This window comes from Dermochelys coriacea, chromosome 1 (genome assembly GCF_009764565.3).
Source record: "Dermochelys coriacea isolate rDerCor1 chromosome 1, rDerCor1.pri.v4, whole genome shotgun sequence".
NCBI classification, from domain to species: Eukaryota; Metazoa; Chordata; order Testudines; family Dermochelyidae; genus Dermochelys; species Dermochelys coriacea.
The window spans coordinates 251,195,148-251,216,629 of NC_050068.2; the positions used below are offsets into that span (position 1 = coordinate 251,195,148).

Here is a 21,482-nt window from a genome sequence, read left to right on the forward strand (position 1 = left end):
AAGGTGAAGTGGCCCATTAACACTCCTCCAGTCATAGGAGGGGAAAGGACAGAAGCGGGGGGGGGGAATGGCAGCTGGGAATAAGGGGGTTAGTGGGTTACAGATTGTTGTAATAAGCCATACATCCACTTTCTCTATTCACAACAGATGCAAAACCTGCAGACAGACACACTACTATGATGATCAGTGTCCCCCACAACACACCTTTCAAGATGCATGGGTTCTACACATGCCTAACACAACATATGGTGTACCTCATCCAGTGCACTAAACGCTCTAACAACAAATGGCAACTAACAAATTGTTAGTCTCTAAGGTGCCACAAGTACTCCTTTTCTTTTAACAAATGGCACGTCTTTCACATGGAAGAAAAAACACATATCCCAGAAGAAAAATAGCAAAGATTTCCTCTTACCATGGAACAATCTATCCCCCAGTGAGTAACAATGATCAATTCCTGGTTTTCTAAACTTTTGAAAGCCATGCCCCATAATCAGAAAAACAAAACCAGATGCACACCCCCTTGCACTCTTCCCTTTGAGGTGTAAAGCCACCCCCCCCCCATCTTCATGTCCCCATCTTGCACCGAAATATATAGAGTGGGAAGGGGGGACGAAATGAACAGCAACTCCTGAGCAGACACTGGGTGTGCTGTCCTGACCCAGCAGCCCTGAGGGGCTTTCCCACAACAGAGGGGGCGCCCCCTTGAACAGTTTGGGTGGCACCCACTGCCAGTGTGAGTGGATGTGGTGGGCCCAGCCTAGGCAGGGGGCCCATCCCACGCGGGGGAGGGGAACGGCCAGAGGGGGTGGACGCAGGCTCCCCCCGGGGGAGGGGAACGGCCAGAGGGGGGTCCCCAGAGCCCCGGGGGTGACCCCAGCTCACCTGGTGCGCTGGTGGCGGCAGTTGCCGTACAGGAAATACCGGCAGATGTGGAGCTGGCCGCACTGGCCCCCGCAGCCGGGTCCCGGCCCGCCGTGCTCCGGGCACAGCCGCACCGCGCTCGTGGCCACCACCACCCGCTGCTCCTGGGGCGGGCCGCCGGGCGAGCCGGGCCCCGGCCGGGTCACCAGCGTGAACCACTCCGGCTCCGTCAGCCACAGGCTGTCCAGGCTGGGACTCAGGGCCGGGAGCCGCCGCGACAGCTCGCCCTGCTCCAGGGAGCCGCCGGCGGCGCACAGCGCCTGCAGCGCCTGGGTGGGCAGCGCGGGTCGGGCCATCCCGGGCAGCTCCGAGCCCCCTCGCCTCGCCGCGCGGCTCCGCCGGGAGGCCCCCCCCGGCCACTGGGTGCAGCTCCGCTCGGGCGCTCCCTGCGGCCTCTGCCTATCTGTTGTTGTGAACTTCCCGCGGAGAAACGAAACTGAAAGCGGATCTTCGCGCAGCTCCCCCGGCCCGGGCCGGGCCCGGCCTGAGGGCGTCCCCCGGGGCCACCCGGCACCGCTGTATCAGCTGCCGCCGCGGGTCGGGGAGGCGGAGTCGCCCCTTCGGGAAGTTCCGCCGCAGACCAGCCCGGCGGCCAACGCACCGGCCTGCCTGCGCTCCCGGGCCGGGGCCGGGGCCGGGGGCGGGGGCGGGGGCGAGCACGCGGCGCTGCAAACAGCATCTTGACGCTCCGGCCTCAGGCTCCCTCGGCGGCCCGCGCTAAATCCGCTGCTGCCACTGACTTTGCCCTCTACGCCGGTACCGCACCCGCTCTCCTGATGCTGCTTCTCCAGCCTCAGCCGTCCCTAGCGGCCTGGCTCCCGGCTGCGGGGTGCCTGCAGACCCAGCGGAGATGCTAACCGGAGCCATGGCGCGCACACGGCCCTCAACGTTTAGCTCATCTTCAGGAAGGTTCCAGCCGCTCTCAGAGATTAGCCACCTTTAAATGGAATAAGTCGTGTCATTAGCATGGGCCCAGGTACAAAGAGTTTGTCAGGTTTTTCCTGGTGGTGCGGTTGAAGCCCAGGTCACCTAAATGACATGATTGTCCCACCCACAGAATGGGCTTCTGTGTGCGATACCGAGTTTTTTACATCACAGCCCCTCTCTGTCCCTCAGTTTCCCCATCTCTAAAGGGGGACACTTCCCTCCTTTGTAAAGCTCCTTGTGAGCTACTGATGAAAACTGCTATATAAGAGCTAAGATTTATTACTTGTTAGTCCAGGGGTGGGCAAACTTTTTGGCTGGAGGGCCACATCTGGGTGGGGAAATTGCATGCAAGGCCAGGGCAGGGGGTTGGGGTGCGGGAGGGAGTGTGGTGTGTGGTGTGCAGGAAGGGGCTCAGGGCAAGGGGTTGGGGCAGAGAAAGGGTGTGGTGTACAGGAGGAGGTTCAGGGGAGGGGTTCAGGGAGGGGTGCGGAGTGTGGGAGGGGTCTCAGGGCAGGGGGTTGGTGTTCAGGAGGGGTGCAGCAGGGGTCTCAGGGCAGGGGGTTGGGGTGCAGGAGGGCTGCGGGGTGTGGCAGGGGCTCAGGGCAGGGGGTTGGGGTGCAGGGGGGTTGCGACTGGGGCTCAGGGTAGGGAGTTGGGGTGCAGGAGGGGTACAGCAGGGAGCTCAGGGGGTTGGGGTGCAGGAGGGGTGTGGAGTGTGGCAGGGGGCTCAGAGCAGGGAGTTGGGGTGCGGGGTGCAGGAGGGGTTCAGGCTCCGGCCCAGTGCCACTTACCTGGAGCAGCTCCGGGGTGGCAGCGGTGCGCACCAAGCCCAGGGCAGGCAGGCAGGGAACCTGCCCTGGCCCCACGCCGCTCCCGGAAGTGGCCGCCATCATGTTCCTGCGGCCCCTGGGAGAGAGGGGGCAGAGGGCTCTGATCGCTGCCCTTGCCACACCACCTTCCTGGGGGCCGCAGGAATGTCATGCCAGCCGCTTCTGGGAACGGCATGCGGCCTGCAGCACCATGGGGGTGGCAATCCTGCAGGCCAGATCCAAAGCTCTGAGGGGCCGGATCCAGCCCGTGGGCCATAGTTTGCCCACCCCTGTATTAATCAATGCCATTTCATTGCACTGCAATGTAAGCATGGCACAACGTTGTGACACACATGGCTTGTAAACTCTTATTGGGTCAGAGATCACCATTTTACTGTGTGTGTGCACAGTGCGTAGTACAATAGGTCTTTGGTCTTTGATGGGGGCTTCTAGGCCAGGGGTTCTCAAACTGGGGGTCGGGACCTCTCAGGTGGTTGTGAGGTATTACGTAAGGGGTCGCGAGCTGTCAGCCTCCATCCCAAACCCTGCTTTGCCTCCAGCATTTATAATAGTATTAAATATGTTAAAAAGTTGTTTTAATTTATAAGCGAGGGGGGGGTCACTCAGAGGCTTGCCATGTGAAAGTGATCACCGGTATAAAAGTTTGAGAAACACTGTTCTAGCACTACTGCAATATAAATAATATAAATACATGGCAAAAAAAAATCTTTGTTTATGAAAAATTAGGATTTCCCAGCAACCGCTCATGTCCTTCCAGAATGTAGAGTTCAACAAAATTTCAGAAAACCAGGAAATGCAGAGTTAGGGTCAAGGTGGATATGATTTAAATCAAATCAAATCATGGAAGTCTCAATTTAATCATCGATTTCTACATAAAAGTGCATTCTTGTTGGTTGTTATAACCTTAATACATATTCTTCACAACTCAGAGATAGATGTAGGTTTCATTTCTATAAGGTACACACTATACATTTTTAAGTGATTTATTTTGAAAACTTTTCAGATTAGTTTTACAGCTATATCAGAAAATGAATTATTGTTTGGTTATTTCATTTACCACAGGTAATTGAAGCAGATATTTATGAAGTCATTGGAAGGTGAATTATCTCCAATTCAACAGGTTAACCATTAATATTTGGAGGATTTTCTTGCCATGCTGTATTATGAGAAGAACATCACCGAACAGACATTTAAATTGTTTTATTCAACTAAAACAACAATGTTATGTATTCTGAATTATTTTTCTTCAACAGCAAATGTATAATATTTTAACAAAACAAGCATATGAATTTTTGAAGTTAGTTAAACATTCAAGTTTTTAAAATCAGGTTTGTTTTCATTAAAATTGTTTTTAACTAAAATAGTAAAATGAAATATTTAAAAAAAAACCAACAAAAATTAAATTGACTATGTCAGCCAGGTCAACATGAGAAACTTAAAATATTGGCTTCTGCAGCTAACTCGGTTGTCTTCACCTTCAATTTCCTGTTTGTTCATAATCTGGAAAAGAAAAACAAGCTTTCCTGCTTTTTCAGGTCCCAAACGATTTCTCAATTTGGAATGAATTAGTCCAAAGGAAGAAAATATTCTTTCTACACCGGCAGAAGAAGCTACTGCTGTTAAAAGTGAGATTATCCAAGTGCTTAAGTGACTTCCACCAGTTCACTGGTGTGAGTTTCTTTAAAGCAGGGGTCTCGAAGTCCCGGCCCGCGGGCCATCTGTGGCCCAAGAACCTCCCCACTGCGGCCCGCAGAGGAGAGATGCAGGCAGACACGCTGCCGGGAATGTCTGCTGCAGGCACCGCCCCCTGCAGCTCCCATTGGCTGGGGGAGAGGGACAGAGATACCATCTCTAGTCACCGGGCAGAGTCAGCCATGGAGGCAACATCACTTTTCCACAGTGAATATAAACAAGTCAAAATACCGAACACAACTATCTGATGCCCACCTTTCTGCAATGCTACAGGTTTCAACTTCTCAGTCACTGAGGCCAAACATCAACAAGCTGACAGAACTGAAGCGTTGCCAGGTATCTGGCAAACATTAATAACTATCTGTCAGGTGAAGAATTGTATAAAGTTTTATGACGGTTTCATTATTTCTAAGAAATTCCAAATAAAAAATACAATATACACGTTTTCTTTTCTGAACACCATCTTCAGTGACATTATTGGCTCGCTGGGAGGATTTGAGGCACTGGCCCTCAGGTAAATTGAGTTTGAGACCCCTGCTTTAAAGCATCATCAGCAAACATATATTTCTTGAATGGTTCACCCTTAGCTCTGAAGTTTATTATAGTTGGCATTATGGAGGGATGATTGCTGGATGTCCATGTCAGCAATAAAACAGCTATTTCCCTGCATTTTGTTCAAGGTTACAGAAATAGGCTTCAGGGTACTCAGCATGTGTTCAACATTTCTCTTAAGCCCAATGTTGAGAACTTTGGCTGTGACAGTGCCATCTATTTTTTCACAATTTTGTTCACAAACTTTCACCAGATTAGGCCAGTTCTTGATATAGTGCTCAGAACAGTCCACTGCTGCAGTCCATCGCACGTCTTGTGGAAGAGTTAGTTTGGTTCCTCCCACTTTTTTCAGAGCAGCTGCTGCAAAGTTGTTGTTACAGCAGTATTTTGCAATTTCAACAACATTAGCCTTTATTTCTGGACACTGAAGTCTTTGGCTAGGAGGTGCACCAAATGAGCATCGCAACCATTGTTATTAGCTTGGGGCTCTCTTCTAAATAATTTCTTCTCATCTTGGATCCATTTGCAACATTGTCTGTGACCAAGCTGCATACTAGACATTTACATTTTTTTTCACAGTTTGTTATAGCTTTTACTTCTACTTCTTGTAAGTATTCTGCTGTGTGTGCATTTCCTGATTGATCAATTGTAAGAAAGGCATTCACTTCTTCTGTTGTCACACAAGCACATACAACAGGATCATTGTGGACATTGCTCCACGCATCAAAACTCAGGTTAACAATTTTACCCTCTAGACCTTTTGCACACTGCTCAATTTCTCTTTTATACGCTTTATCCAGCAAATTGCCTGCAACATTTGCTCTGTTGGGTGGACTGTATCCTTGTCTTAATGACTGAACCATGTTAATGAAGTGTAAATTCTCAATCATACGGAAAGGAGAGTTTGCTGCATAAACAAACTGGGCAATTTTTTCATCAATTATCTCTTTTTGTAATCTGCTGGTTCTTATCACAAACTTATCTATGGTTGTTTCTGGATGATGGAGATTTTTTTTTCTTTTTGCTACAGGTGATACATTGTGGCTATGTGACATACATGATGTGACTGAAATACTATCATTGGCAGATAACTCTGAAACTATAGAAAATGATGGTGTTCTTGAGGGTGGATAGTCTTCAGAATCCTGCATATTGAGGATGGATTCTCCTAAACAAAATAAGTCAATGCAGTTATTTAATATTATTACCATACTGCTCATTTAGTATTACTCATTGCATTCACTGACACTCAGTACTACTTTAAAGGTGAAATTGTAAAAGGAAGATCTGCCTATTTCAGCTATTTATTTTTTATCACAATTGCATCTAAAATGATTGTACCATAGAGTAACAACTATATATTTTGCTCAAACATGAGAATTCAAGAATAGTCCAGAAGGAAGACAGGCAGTCCTTAAGAAAGAAGTATGAAATAAAAAAGTTTACCAACCTGAAGTTCCTGCATGTTCAGACATGTTTCTTTCATCATCTTCAATGCAGCTTCCTCCAGAGAAGGAACACTTCTCATGATGTTGTTTCATTCAGGCAACCAGGCCTTGCATTTCTTTGTTGCACTGTTTGCATTTTGCACACATGCCTGTCTTACCCACAGGTAGGGGAACTTCATTAAAATATTCCCAAACTGGGTCCCATTTATAGCCTACTGCCATTATAGGTTTTCCCTTCTAGTGAGAGAATGGTATGGTAGATCTCAAATCAATGAAGGCTACACTCAGAAAGACCTCAAGACTTCTGGAATTTGCTGCTCAAACAGTTTCACTTTGGTTTCCACTGCCTTCCCTCCTTTCTCACATTTATGTCCAGACTTCTTCTCCTTGTGCAGATCTATTCCACTCCCAATAATCTTCTATTAATTGAATTTTTTGAAAATTGCACTTTTAGAGAGAGGTAAGGGATTGATTGTGTACACAAATTTGCAGAGGGACAATAGCAGGGATGGCCAATCTGTGGCTCCGGAGCCACATGCGGCTCTTCAGAGGTTAATATGCGGCTCCTTGCATTGGCACCAACTCTGGGGCTGGAGCTACGGGCACCAACTTTCCAATGTGTTACAGGGTGCTCACTGCTCAACCCCTGGCCAGCCCCACTCCACTCCTTCCCCCAAGACCCCTGCCCCTTCCCCTGAGTCTGCTGCGCCCTTGCTCCTCCTGGTTTTCTGAAATCTGACGTTTGCTGAACTCACCATTGTGGAGGGACAAGAGCAGACACTAGGGAACCTTAATTTTGTGTTAACTTTTTTTGGGGGGAAATCCATCTAATTTTCTAGTTATTTTTAACAGAAAGAATGCTTGATAAGAATTAGTGGTCATTGGTGCAGTTGTGAGCCAAGTGAATTAGTGATCCTGGCCCTATATTAGGTCCTGCTTTGAGCAGGGGGTTGGACTAGATGACCTCCTGAGGTCCCTTCCAACCCTGATATTCTATTATTCTATTCTTTATTTCTATAGCTTTCTCCCTTCCTCCACTCAGCCCCACCAACCAGTCCTGTTCATTCCAGGCCAGCCGGCCAACCTCTACCATGCTATTTTGTCCAGGCTTCCCTCCACCCCAAGCCCCCAGATCCTGGCTCGTCTAAGAAGGCACATGGAGAGGGATCAGGCTCCCCTCAAGGGGCAGAGGGCCCCAGATCCTGGCAAATATACACAGTAAGCCCAGGAGCAGGGCTCAGGCACCCTGGGGACAGGGACCCCCACATTCCAGCTCAAAAATAAGGAGGTAAGGAGTGGGGCTCAGACCCCCCCAGCTCTTGGCACACTCGGGGAGAATGTGGAGCTGACAGGTGCTCCTGCCCCTACTCTCCCCCAGCATCTCTGCTGCCACTCACCCCCATGTGTCACTCACCTGAGCCCCACAACCCCTCTTACCTCCTCTACCACCCATCCCTATTTATTCTTCTTCCCCTCAATACAGCCCCAAACCCCTCTTATCCCTATCCTCCACTCCCAAAAATGCCTCTTCCCCGCCAGCAAGCATTCACATATTTTTTATTTTTTTTAACAAAAATACTTTGATTACATTCACCCAAAAATTTTAAAAAAAGCAAAACCCTGACAAAGACAGATTTTTAAGCAACATGCCATCCAACCTTCCCCAGATCTCTGCCCATGATAAGACTCAGACTGAGGTTGGCTGGCTGGGTCAGGTTCAAAGGCTATTATTTAATCCCCTGGAGCTACAGCTGGTGTAAAACTTTGAAGGCTAACAATCATGTTAACTCTTCTGTTTACATATGCTCAGTATAATCCATTAGATGCACAAATAAGCGTATGAGGGACGTAAGGAACCTAACTGGAGAATCAATTTTTTAAAAAAAATGTTTTAATTGGATTTCCCCCAAAGGGCTGATTGATGGGTGACATGCACTCTGTGAGTATAACCCTCAAGTATTGGAGCCCCTGGTGCGATGGTCTGAGCCCTGAGTTGACCTCTATCTGTGAGCAAAGAAAGGGTGCCAAAATCTCTCAACTTTTAGAAAAGCTGGATTTATTTGAGGGCTGTATCTTGGGGAACCCTCTGGTCTAATAGCCCCCAAATTGGCTCTCCAACGGAAACCCATGGCCCAGTGAGACACACCAACTTTCAAGGCAATCCAAGAAACCATGTAGATTTTAGAACACACAGAATATTAGAGCTTTAAATAGAAAGCTGGTCTTAACCTTAACTGTAGCAGAGCTCTTGCTCAGCTATAATATTTATACACACAAAAACGATGTTAAAAGAACACTATTAAGGTTACAAAGGAAGCACTCAGTATGTATCTTCCCCCCACAAAACACACATTTTGCACACATATGCTTTTTTCATCCCCAGGTTTTCCAGATGTAGCTACACCAGTGCAAATGTCAGATGCAGATGCACTGCCCAGGCATCAGATGAGGTTTGTACCGTTGCGACTTACTTTAGTAAATTGCCAACATTCATTGTATCAGTGTAATGTGTCTAGTTTAGGGCATTTGACTGGTGTAATTAAATCAATGTAGTTAAATCAGTGCAAATTTCCCTAATCTAGACAAGCACCTTGTCTCAATGTGCTGTGAGAAAGTGCTGGTGGACAGATATCCACAACACCAAAACACTGCCATTTTTGATTAAAACTGGCACCCTTGTCAGAAAACTCAGCATAAAAATCAGGGTTTGAATGGATACTGAAACTGAATTGTCATCTTACCACAACAGGTGGTCCCAGGAGCATGTTTGTACTGCAGCTGAGGGAAGTTTGTACTGCAGCTGTGGGTGCTGACCCTGCTCTCTGGCGTCTCTAGGAGCAGAGCTGTCAATCTGGCACTCTTCACAGGCAGTAAAATTAAATCGCAAAATAAACCAACATTGATACAACTTTGCACAGAGAAGATTTCTAGTTTTCAGAGTTGCACTTAAATGGAAGCAGCCTTTTTTTTCTCCCCGTATACTCATACGAAAAGTAAATCCGTGTATGTTCCTGTTATAATAAAATTGGTCAGGTGAAGTTTTATTTGTTTGTTTAGCATCATGTTCCTGAGGAAGACAGATTTGATACAACTTCCCCAGCTATGATTATCTATAAACAAAATTATATTTTTCTCTTCTTTAGGAGTATTTTGTATGAAAGGGAAAGTAAGTTTCTTTTTGTTTACAAAATCAAATCTCTTCAGCATATATGCCAGTTGAAGGAGGAAAAAAAGCAACTAACTCTTCCCCAATTAAATCTCCCAATTAAAAATAAGGATACATACATATTTCATTAAAGTTAATTGTGACATAATTACATTTGATTTATTATACCCATGATAAATTGCCACTTTGTGAGCTGACCCTGCAGTGAGGTCCATTCAAGTAGCCCCCATGGATATCTGTACAGATGGCAGTGGTCAATCCACGTGGAATTTATAACAGGATCAGGGCCTTAGTTACAGCAGTTTCAATCAGCAACTCTTTGCTAACATCTTATTCCAGGGCTGAAATGTGGCACCATAAAAATGATCCTTAAGATATTTTTGGGTCTGAATCACTATATTCATATTTATACATTACTAATAATAAACTTATGAATAATGACATTAATTTTAATTGCAGAAACTTTATTATTTAATCTATTTAATCTTCACTTGAGTTTACCCACCTTAAAAGTGTGACAACTAAATGGTGTTTCAACTGATGTATTTATATGCATCTTTAAAGCACCCATCATTGTAGTATAATAAAAGTGCCAACATCCCTCCCCCCCATTTTTAGCCCTACTTCTAGATTGAAGTTTGAAGTTCCCCTAAACAGAATATCTATAATTAGTAACAGATATAGAATGGATTCTTTTGAGTATTGATGTTGAAGATTTTTGCAAAGGATATGAGAGAAACAAGATGGGTGAGGTAATAATATCTTTTACTGGACCAATTTCTATTGGTAAAAGAGACAAGCTTTTGAGCTACACAGAGCTCTGTGTACTCTAGTTGATGCACCTCCATATATAAAAAGGCCACCTACCATTTTAAAAGAATTTCACAGTGGTACACCTTAGTTGTTTTTAAAGCACACAGTCTGAAAGAAGAAGTTAAGGGCATCAGCCTGAGATTAGATGCAGTACTTGAGAGGAGCCAGACTGTGGGGCTCTTGGCTTTTCCAGTGGTCTTGCAGCCTCTTATACCTCGATAATAGTATGTTTGCTACATTAGCTAAGGCTGCATCCGTATTTAACCCATTTTCAGAAATGCAGAGCATAAACTGTCAGAACATAGGCCAGAACGTTCTTTCAAAAATTCTTTATTTTGCAATAATAATTCTGTATGAACTCAACACATATGCAAAAAAATCAATACCTTCAGTTTGCACTGATCACTGGCATAAATCACAACTGGATTTGCTACTAAAAAAAAATTTCAGAAATAAATGGCTCATAATGTAGTTACTAATGTAATTTAAACTGTCATCAATATAGTGCCATTCTGATTTTGGAGAATCATTACAGTCATTTTGCACAGATGTAAATAACCACACAAGGTGCATGGGAGGAGACAATCAGGCCTTCTCTCTTCCCCCTACTCATCCTCATATCCACATATAGGTCTTCTTCCCATACAGACCCATGACACTTGTCCCCTGGACTCTCCCATCCTCAAAAACAAGCACCATTCCAGACATACAATCCCCTCAAGAGTAGATTCTTTCCATCCCAACTTGCTTCACTTACTTTGGATGTCTTTTATAGGGGCAGCTCCCTTCACTTCTCTCCTGTGGCATGATCCAAAATCCATTAGCATCAATGGAAGTCTTTCCATTGACTTCCATGGGCTTTGGATCAGGCTCCCACTCTTAATGTTTTCTAGGAGCATCTTGCATGGCTGCTCCCTCAAGCCTATGCCTGAGGAGTCACACCTTACACACTAAATGAGCAACACAGAGCTATCTCCGCCATTCTGTTATTGTGCTGACAAGAAGACATTCCCCAGAAACCCTTATGTGCATTTGCTGAACATAAGGACTCTAGGGTAAAGCTGGGCAAAATCTGTCCAACAAAACTTTTTTTGCATTGAAAAATGCATATTCAGATTGAATTGAACATTTTGCGAATTTATGTTGAATTTGCTGAATTGTTTTGCTGAAAGAAAAAAGAAAAAAATTTCCCAAAAGTCAAAATGTTTCATTTTGTCATTTTCAAACTGTCATTTTCTTTTGAATTTTACTTCCATTTTTTTAAAAAAAAAGGTTAAAAAAAATCTCAAAATCAAAATGAAACATTTCGAGTCAAAACATTTTGTTCACCGTGACACAAAACATTTCTGACTTTTTCATTTTGCTGAGCAATTCAAAAAAGTGTTGTTTCAGGTTGACCTGAAACAATTTTTTTAAAAAATGTTTTTGTTTGGCCACCAAACCAAAAAACCAGTTATTCACAAAGCTCTATTTTGAGACATAACTCTGGACATGTCTCTGTCCCAGAGGCTAATGGAACTAGTGACTACAGGATAATGGATACACTGACCCTCAGGGTATGTCTAGTTTACAGTTGCTACAATAACATAGCTAGGGTTCTGCAGCCGTGCAACTGTAGGGCAGTAGTCTACGCTGACAAAAGGATTTTTTCCATTGATGTAGTTAAACCACCTCTCTCAGATGCAGTAGGTATGTCAACAGAAGAATTCTTCCTTCAACCTAGCTGCATCTACATAGGGGGTTAAGCCGACCTAACTACATCACGCAGGGCATGAACTTTTTCACAGCCCTGAGTAACATAGCTAGGTCAATCTAATTTTTAAGTGTGGACATGTCCACAGAGGAGCAGGAATTGGTCCCAAAAGGGTTTTGAGTCAACTCATGAAAAGCTTACCTGGCTGGTAGCATGTGTTGCTACAACACAAAATTTCCCCAGCAAACCATTTCATTACAGCTCAGTCCAAGTTTATTGAGGTTCACAAACTTTTTGAGCAGACTTGGACTGAGCAAGTCCTCCTTCCCCATAGGAGGAATTCATGATTGTGGTGAAAAACCAAACAAAATACAGCAGTCTTAGCTGAGCTTCTCTACCACTTCAGTGTCTCTTCATTTGAAGTCAAAATTCAAGGTGACACTTGGGAGGAGGGGATGCAAAACAATAGGAAGCAAAATGGAACAACAAGTTTGTTGAAACAACTGCAAATCAAGATCCCAATGTTTTGAACAGCTCTGCTGGCTCAAGACAGTTCTATTTGACCCTGTTTTCATTTATCACCAAATCACTCAACTGCTCGCATATATGTTGACCCAGAATATACCTTTTCATGAATTGGATAAGCCTCCATCTTCTGATGGCATCTGCCTCCCTGCTGATAACTTGTCAATGACAATTCTGTTTTCTTTAACACACAAATTATCAGAGAACCATCTTCCATATAGCACCATTTGCCTTACATACCCTTAAATGGTCAATTGACACAATTCAAGTAGTAAGGAGCTTATATAGCAGCTTTAACTTTTGTATTATTTTTGCAAAGTTTATCAACTTGCAGAACTACTTAAGACCAAAAGATGAGTTTTGTCAAATATATAAATACAGTAATTGAATTCTAAAAGTCCATTTTAATTTTGTTCCACTGTCTACAATAATCAAGAAGTTGGTCTGATCACATGATGTTTTATCCTGTGACAAACAAAATACAAATTTCCATCTAATTAGTATTTGCTTCCAACTTCTCCATTGACAGTGTGAACGGGTATATTTATAAGAAGGGGAAGAAAGATCCTGCTATCCTCATTAATAATCAATTATGTTTAGACACATCAGTTCCAGAAAACTGTGCCTTTTTATTTGTATGTTATGTAATCTCTACATCACGAACAATAGCTATGCTAATCAGGGATCAACGAACTGACTTAGATACTGTAAAAAATCCACTGCCACCCATGCTCACGGCTTCAACTGTTGTTAGTGCCAAGTTCAACCCAAACCTTTTCTGAGGTTTTGTAATTTTTATATACCTTTTATTTCACTTCTGGTTTCCAGTCAGGACTGAATCCAAAAGAGTGTGAATAACATGAGAAAAATTGTTCTTATTGTACCTCTGACAAAGAATCAAAATAGTAAGTGCCAAAATACAGGAAGGAAATCTATTTCATGCTATATTCTCTTGCCTTCAGATGAATTGATTCATAGATTCCAAGCCCAGATGGGACCAATGTGATCATCTAATCCAGGGGTTCTCAAACTATGGGTCGGGACCCCAAAGTAGGTTGCAACCCCGTTTTAATGGTGTCACCAGGGCTGGCTTAGACTAAGCCTGGGGCAGAAGCTCTTGAGCTTGGGCTTTGCCCCACTCCACCTGGATTGATGGGGCTCAGGCTTTGCCCCCCCCACCCACGGGGCAGTGGGACTTGGGCAGGCTAAGGCTTCAGTCCCTACTCCTGGGGTCGTATAGTAATTTTTGTTGTCGCAGTGCAATGAAGTTTGAGAACCACCGATCTCGTCTGACCTCCATATAACTCAGGCCATAGAGCTTCCCAAAAATAATTCCTAGAGAAGATTTTCTAAAACACATCCAATCTTGTTTTAAAAATTGTCAATGATGGACACCTGTTGGTAAATTCTTCCAATGGTTAATCACCCTTACTGCCAAATATTTACACCTTATTTTCAGTCTGAATTTGTCTAGCTTCAATTTCCAGCCATTGTATCATATTAGACCTTTCTCTGCTAGATAGAAGAGCCCATTATTAAATGTTTGTTCCCCATGTACATACTTATAGACAATAATCAAGTTACCCTTTAACATTCTTTTTGTTAAGCTCAATAAATTGAGCTCTTGGCATCTATCACTCAGTGGGGGAGGAATGGATATCTTAAAGGACACAAGGAAAGCAGGAGATTTTTTTATTTCATTATGGCAGGGGGAGGGGCTGCCGGCAGCTCCTGAAGTAACAAAGAAAGCAGGCAACATTAATCAAATTCTGAATGATGGGAAAGTAGGAATGGGCCTTTGGGGAACTGGCCTACCATGCTGGCTCCTGAAAATACCAAAGGACAGAGTTGGATTTTCTACAATCATCCTGATTTTAACAGGACAGTCTCATATCTGACAAGCAGTGCTTGTGAGACATTTGAATCACTTGTGTTTCATGGCATGGTGACATTTTGCACAGTATAGAAATTGCCCCCAGACACGAATACCTTGCCTCCTGACCCACCACCAAGACATAACATCATCATAACGGATAAGGGATTCTCATCAAACATGTTTGTTGTGGGGAGGGAGTAGCAAAAGCCTCTGATTTCATATGAAATTGGTAGATTTTGCAGGGATTTTATCCAAATGCACTTGGAGATATCAGCTAATTGTGCATTTGAAATGCCAGACAAACCTGAAGAGCTACATCGGCATGAAAACAGAAGTTTGGGGCCTTATTTTCCAGCCACAGGATTCAAGTAACTCCCACTGATGTCAGTAACTGTATTTCAGTGCAGGACTTAGGCCCTTGGTTTCCAAGAATTAATTTACTCCTGCTGTTTGTTCCTCACTTGAAGTCATAGTTCTCCATTTGGAGTATCACAAGTGGTTGCTGTGGAAATGATTTTGAGATCATAAACACCAACTTATGGCTTCAGGCAAATAAGCAGCAGGGGCAAATGAACTCTTCAGAAACAAAAGACCTTGGTTTGCTTTCAAATAACTCTTCTAATAAAATGTTAAAGAAAGAAAAAAACACCCCGATAATGTGCCACTTGGATACTGCCATCCTCGTCGTCAACAAATCTTACAGTAAATGACATCTTTTCACTGTGACTAATGTCAAGAGTGCAGTCCATTATTACCATGTAGTACTTGCTTTGCCGAGCTGCATCAATATGTTATCAAGCACCTTCCTTGTCATAAGGTCAATCGATTCATTTTGAATTGTTTTCCTGTAGTAATGGTCCATAGCTTTTTTACGAACTACTCAATGTAGGTGCTCACACATGACATTGTCGTATTTCCCAAGGAGTTCTACCAAACTGAGGAAATTACCATTATGTTCAGTGAAAAACTTATCCAACAAGCTCTGGAAAGCGAAATTATTCTTTGCAAGGAAGAAGGCAATTGAGATCAAAAGCTCAAGCACGTCCCTCCAATGCTTGGTTTCTACATTAATAATGCACTGGTTTTCTGCATCTATGCATTTATTCAACTTGAGCCTGGACTCGAACGCCATCCATTTGAAGCAGGTCGTAAAATGGCCAGGTGATTTTTTCATGTTGCTTCAGAGCATCAGCTAAAGTATGCCAGTAATTGTACCTGGAAAGCACAAGCAACGATTTCGCATTCTTTTCAAATATTTTGCAACAAATACAGATCATTTTGTCAGTTAATTTTGAGTAAACTAGCCAATGCCGATTCAGTTTCTCACCGTTCTCGAGCACCCTTTCATGGTGTGACTTTGAGAAGTGTCGTTTCTGCTCATTTACTGGAAATGTCATATCCTCAATTTTGCCTGGCCTGTTCAAAATTGTATGATCAATATTGTCAGAGTTTAGGTCCGCTGGCCATAAGGCAGGATCTGATGTATCAATTTGTGATGTGCAGTTTTTCTCAGTGCTGTTTCTGTCCTCATGAGAGGTTGATTCTTCTTTATCATTTCTCTCCTTTTAATGTAAACCAGATTTTTTTTGTCTTTATTCTCCTTTTCATGTGAGCTACATTCTTCTTTATCATCATTCTCCTTTACACCACCAGGAAAACTGGATAATTCTCCATCACTTTCCTCACATTTCCATTCCTTATCTTCAGGTAAATCTGCTAATTCCTTAGTAATTGAACTTCCATCATTTACGCCTTGTTCCTCAATTTCTTCTGCACTGGGATGCTCGCTACTGCCTAAGGCCAGGTCTATGTTGTTCTGTTTCAGATATTTTCCCATCAGATTTGCCCCTTGCTGCAAGCTAGATTGGAAATGAGCTTTTCGCTTCCTATACTAAGCTTCTGAAGGCTTCTTCAAGGGTATCTTTTATTTTCTATGGGGGAAAACAGAAAGTATTAGGCAGAGCAAAAGTCTTATGTTCCGCAGTCTTAGAAAGTCATCAAACATTAAGTGCTAAGCACGGCAAAAGAAGTAATGGTATTTCTTTTATATTGTTGCGTAGATAGGGGTTTGATAAATATCTTTGGCATCTTATTAAAAATGTCCTTTATTGTTGCTACTTGCACTCTTCAAATCTTAAAGCACAAGTACATTTTCACAATTACACAATAAAACAAGATTCACAATATTGCAGCTGGGCTCTCACTTCACTTCATTCCTATATCTCACTGACTGATTGGTGATGTCCCGCCTCTTATATGCCCATGAGTGCATGGTTGACAACATTTTAGGAGGTTCAAGGAAAATTTAATTCTCACAAAGTCTGGAAGGTTCCATGAGATTCTACAAAGGTCCAGAACATTCTAGGAGGTTAGTGAAAAATAAATCCACATATGGAATATCTGAAATATTTTACTTCAAACATTCTATTTTCCTTTTTGTCACTAACAAAAACAGCACCCTGAGCCCAGCGCCCCACAAGCCCAGCATCCCAAGGATGTCACATGGGTCTCCTGCCCCTAAATCCGCCCATGCACACATGGTATCTCAAACAGCTACCTATGGGACCAAGCAAAAATAGTTGCCTAGAAAATGAGGCCTTAACTAAAGGTCAAACAGTATAGATATTATAATAAATAGGAATAATAATATTTGAATGTGTACAGCTTAATTCATCTATGACTGGAGTAGTAGCAGCCAAGTGGAGATATGCTTGGAGACAATCTTCATGTAGTGGGAGTACTAAGGCAGAATGTTGTATGTGGGCCAGAGGGAGCACACTGTATAATGCACGCTGCTGTCAGTGCAAAAGGGAACAGCATGTTGTTTCATACACCCTGCTGCTAAAGATGAGTTCTTGGGCAGGGGGAGGGAAGTGGCCTTGTCCCCAGTACAACTAGGTAGGTGTGCTTGCTAATCCCATATATGATTGTTTATTTGGAACAAATCACTGGACAATCTAGGCTCAGAATTCTTTGCAGGAGGTAATCTTTAGTCCAAGATTCATTATATATTTTTGTATAATTGGTTTTATTTATTTTTTCTCTAAAACAACCTTTAAATAAAAATAAAAACAGCACCAGCCTTGTAAAACGTGGGATGTGACAATGGAGCTGTTGGCATGTGAAAATAGTAGTACTACATGTTAGCAAGTTTCAAGTCCTATTGAAAAAGAAGAACTTGCTTTATTAATAAACATTTTGCTGAGTCAAATAGGTCATCCAAAAGTATATTTACAATGATTTTCTAGCATTCTCATGGGAAATGCATGTTGCAATAAGGGTGATTTTTACTCAAAGTTGATGACATTTGTTTTAATCTATTTTCTCTATGCTTTTATGCGTGAAACTAGAGCATGAGTGAAACTAGAGAATGAGTGAAATTTATTTTTAATTTATTTTCCCTTTTAATTTATTTAATTTCCCTTTTAACTTATTTTCCCTTTATGTGTGAAATTAGTGAAGGTGTGAAATTATGAAATTAAGAGAGACAAGAGTTGGGCAACTGAGAAATTGAGAGGTGAAGGAATTTTTAATTAAACTATTTACATTTTTGTTAATGTTTGTTTTGATTAATACACATATTATTCTTAACAAACAGTTGAGAAAAAAAGTTCTTTTTGTTAAAGATTCAAATGCTTACACTCATAGGCAGCGCGTGAACCACTGGCTGGGAGAGGCTAGCCTCCAGCCCCACTCCTTCCACACGAGGTCCTGTCCCTTCCACGCACCGCATAACACAGAGCCCTCCCAACCACGGCCACCGGCCCCCGCCCCAGGCTGGCTAGTGCTCACAGCATCCCATAGCCTCCCCTACCCGCCACCCATGCTTACACTCCTCCTTTTGAGGAGTGAGACAGTTTCCTGAGGAGTCCTCCAGTAAAAACAGGGAAGATAAGACTTTATCTACAATGACAGGTTTCAGAGTAGCAGCCGTGTTAGTCTGTATCCGCAAAAAGAAAAGGAGTACTTGTGGCACCTTAGAGACTAATGTCTCTAAGGTGCCACAAGTACTCCTTTTCTTTAATCTACAATGTATTTCTAAGGTCAAAAACAAGTGGAAAGGAACCTTTAAAACAAAACAACCCCCTCTTCCCTCTATCAACTCTCCCCCCAAAACATCAACCTTTCATGCCTTCTTTACACATAATTTAAACATGAAAAACGATGCTAAAGGAACATTAAGTTTGCAAAGTGAATCAATCAAAAGATAGGACATGCCAAAAGTAAGGTTGCCTAGGCAATCTTAACTTGGCTCCTTGTGCTTATGTATTATGATACTGTCTTTAATTACATCACATACTATTTGTTCCACAGGACCCCACCTCATTCAGTGCACAGGATGAACAGTGCTCATTTTACTAAGCAACTCTTTGATGTTTTATTTTATCCCCAGTTTAATCTGTGGCCCGAGCCTTATTTACCGCACATTACTCAAACCCTGCTTTGAATACAGAATTATTAATCTCTCATGGGCTTTCCTATGGGTTTTGCTACAATATCTCAGTGCTTCAAACATTTAATTTATTTAGTTAATTTCGCAATTAATTTTTCTTTGCAACATCCTTATGAGATGAAGGCTGATATAATCCTCATTTTACAGATGGAGACTTGAGGTACAGAGATATTAAGGTAAAGAATATCCACTAATTTTGAGTGCCTAATTTGACCTGATTTTTCAGACTATGTAACATTGTATATGCTTTACATGTTTAAAGCACAGCTCCATTGATTTCAGTTGCAGCTGTGAGTGCTATGCACTTCTGCAAATCAGATTCCATGGTTGCAAGTTGAGCAGAAAAATGAGGAACATACAGTCAGTGGCCACCTGTGAAAAGTTTGGTTAAAGGGACTTGCCCAGGATCACATAGAAACTCTATGGCAGACGCAGGGATAGAATCCATTTCTCCAAGGCATCATTCAACTGCCTTACCCATGAGACCATCCTTTCTCAATCTGCAGTCACCTGCCTCATTCACTATGCACCTTCCAATGAGTTAAAAGGTCCTATGGACAACAGGCTTCATCCTGATTCATCCTCAGAGCAGGTACAAATGAGGCAGGGGACCTGCAGAAAATATAGTATGTAGTCATATAATTAAAGATTGTGTCATAATACCTACACACAAGGGACAAATCAAAGAAATGGTCCTACCATTTTGTTTTGTTTTAACCTGGGCAAAAGAACATATTTTTCCCTAATCTCATTCTTACAAATGGTTGAACCATTTTGCCTGAAGCTTTCTAAGATTATTCTGCCTGAGACAATCATTTAGTGTGGAAAATTTCTTCCCAAACAATTACTTCAGAGTCTTTCGGCATTTCCACTGGAAAGCCTTTTTAACATCCGTATAATGCAGCTATTAAAACTGACTTTTGAGATGAAGTAACAAGAAATACAAGTTATCAGCCTGCCAATTAATTATTTTATAACCCACTGACAAAGCATGGGGTGGTGTAAAAAAAGACTGATATCTAATGCCATATCACAGGCACTGGAAAAAAACTAGTGGTTCTGTTCTGCTTCACTTAACTCAGTGGGCCCTGCGTTCCTTCTGCACACACAACACAAGAAATTCAGGATCAGCCCCCAAACAGACCTTGCACAAAATGATGTGAATTGTCTGGTTTAAACTGAGAAAAGTAAGGAAACATACAGTTTGGTTTGGAGACTCTGCCAGGCCTGTTATTTATGACTCTCCTTGTTGTGTCATGTCAAATTTAGATTGCAAGCTCTCTGGCACAAGGACCTCATTTATATTTGTTTCTGTGAGATGCCTGGCTCCCTTTTGGGTGTTTGAAAATTGAAAAAAATAATTCTAATTAGCCACCACAGTACGTGATTAAATACATAATGCTGTACAAGGGGATGATTTGTTACAGAATGGCAATATTAGGTCCTGATTCAGAAAAGCACTTAAGCATAAGCTTAACTTTCAGCACATATTTAAAGTTAAGAGTGCTTTCCTGGATAGAAAGGGGCTTATGAACATACTTAATGGCTTTACATCACTGGGGCCTTCCATGTTTTGTCACTTAAGACTTCATGATTTTACTGTAGATTTTTGTATTTCATAAAGTGAAATAGTTGAATTGGTTAATGTTTAATAGCACAGTTGATAAGATCTTGTAGGGCAGCCATGGACAATGGCTAAATGCCTATTTTAAACAATTTTTTCTTCTCTTCCTGTTTTCTTACAAAAACTAAAATATTCAATAATGTACACTTTTAAAGAGATCACATCAAAAATATTATTCACTAATGAGTTGTTATTTTGTTTTTGTCTGATTTATCATTACTTTCAAAAATTAATTTCCTAGCATTAAATCCTAGCATTATCAAATCCATCTTGGGAATGTGAAAGGAGAAATTATGAGATCAGTTTTTAGATAGGGGTTGGGGAATTCCATAATGTTTGCACTGTATAAACCCTAATGTGTGGCATAACTGTCAGTTTTCTTACATTACAGCTTAATTCAATGACAAAAACACAATTTTATGTCCCTCTCTTTAAGGAAATATTAGACTTTTTAAAAGTATATTTGACTATTTCATCTTGTGTGGTTGGTGTATGAAAAGATGGGGGCAATTCATCCACCCCAAACTTCTTAGTTTTTTGTCCTGATTCCTTTTTTCTCAGTCAACCATTACATGAGGGAACTTCTGATTATGGCGTTTTTTGCACCTTAAAATGAAATTGAGGTGAGTGAGGCCATGCAAAAGCCAAACCAGGAAAATAATTTCACATAAAATTCCAAAAAACATAAATCAAAGTTGTCCATCAAATAACTATAAATATATAGTTGAATAACATGGAAATCAGTATAGAGATTACTGTCACGTCTCCTACTTTGCTATTGAGATATGGAATTGAACATTCTTTAACACCAGTTTATAAAAATTCCCCAACTCTAAATGCTTCCTCAGCACTTCTCTGATGATAAGGGAAACATTTGCAAAACATAAGCAGTTTATGTCCACTGTGGCAAACAGCCAATGCTACTGTGGTGGGTCCCATGCTTTTTCTTGGTGGAATAG

At 42.3% G+C, this 21,482-nt stretch overlaps 2 protein-coding genes across 4 annotated transcripts in view; one reads left to right on the forward strand and one right to left on the reverse strand.

Annotated features, from left to right (window-relative positions):
* Positions 1 to 1,352, reverse strand: part of LOC119856483 (protein mono-ADP-ribosyltransferase PARP12-like) — a 37,517-nt gene extending 36,165 nt beyond the window's left edge. For 2 of the 3 annotated variants that reach the window (XR_006282782.1, XM_038404009.2), the window contains exon 1: positions 886 to 1,336. Coding sequence is in view for 2 of the 3 variants with exons in the window: in XM_038404009.2 (XP_038259937.1) it covers positions 886 to 1,220 (335 nt within the window). In the remaining variant the exon portion in view is untranslated. Of the gene's footprint in view, positions 1 to 885 lie in introns of all 3 variants that reach the window. The other variant, XM_043519044.1, reaches the window with a different exon arrangement.
* A 29-nt stretch (positions 1,353 to 1,381) lies between these two features.
* The window catches only part of MYBPC1 (myosin binding protein C1), a 218,305-nt gene continuing 198,204 nt past the window's right edge, over positions 1,382 to 21,482 (forward strand). The window contains exons 1-2 of the mRNA XM_043518991.1: positions 1,382 to 1,900; positions 8,757 to 8,823. Of these exons, the coding sequence (XP_043374926.1) occupies positions 1,891 to 1,900; positions 8,757 to 8,823 (77 nt within the window). The 5' untranslated portion in view covers positions 1,382 to 1,890. The remainder of the gene's footprint in view (positions 1,901 to 8,756; positions 8,824 to 21,482) is intronic.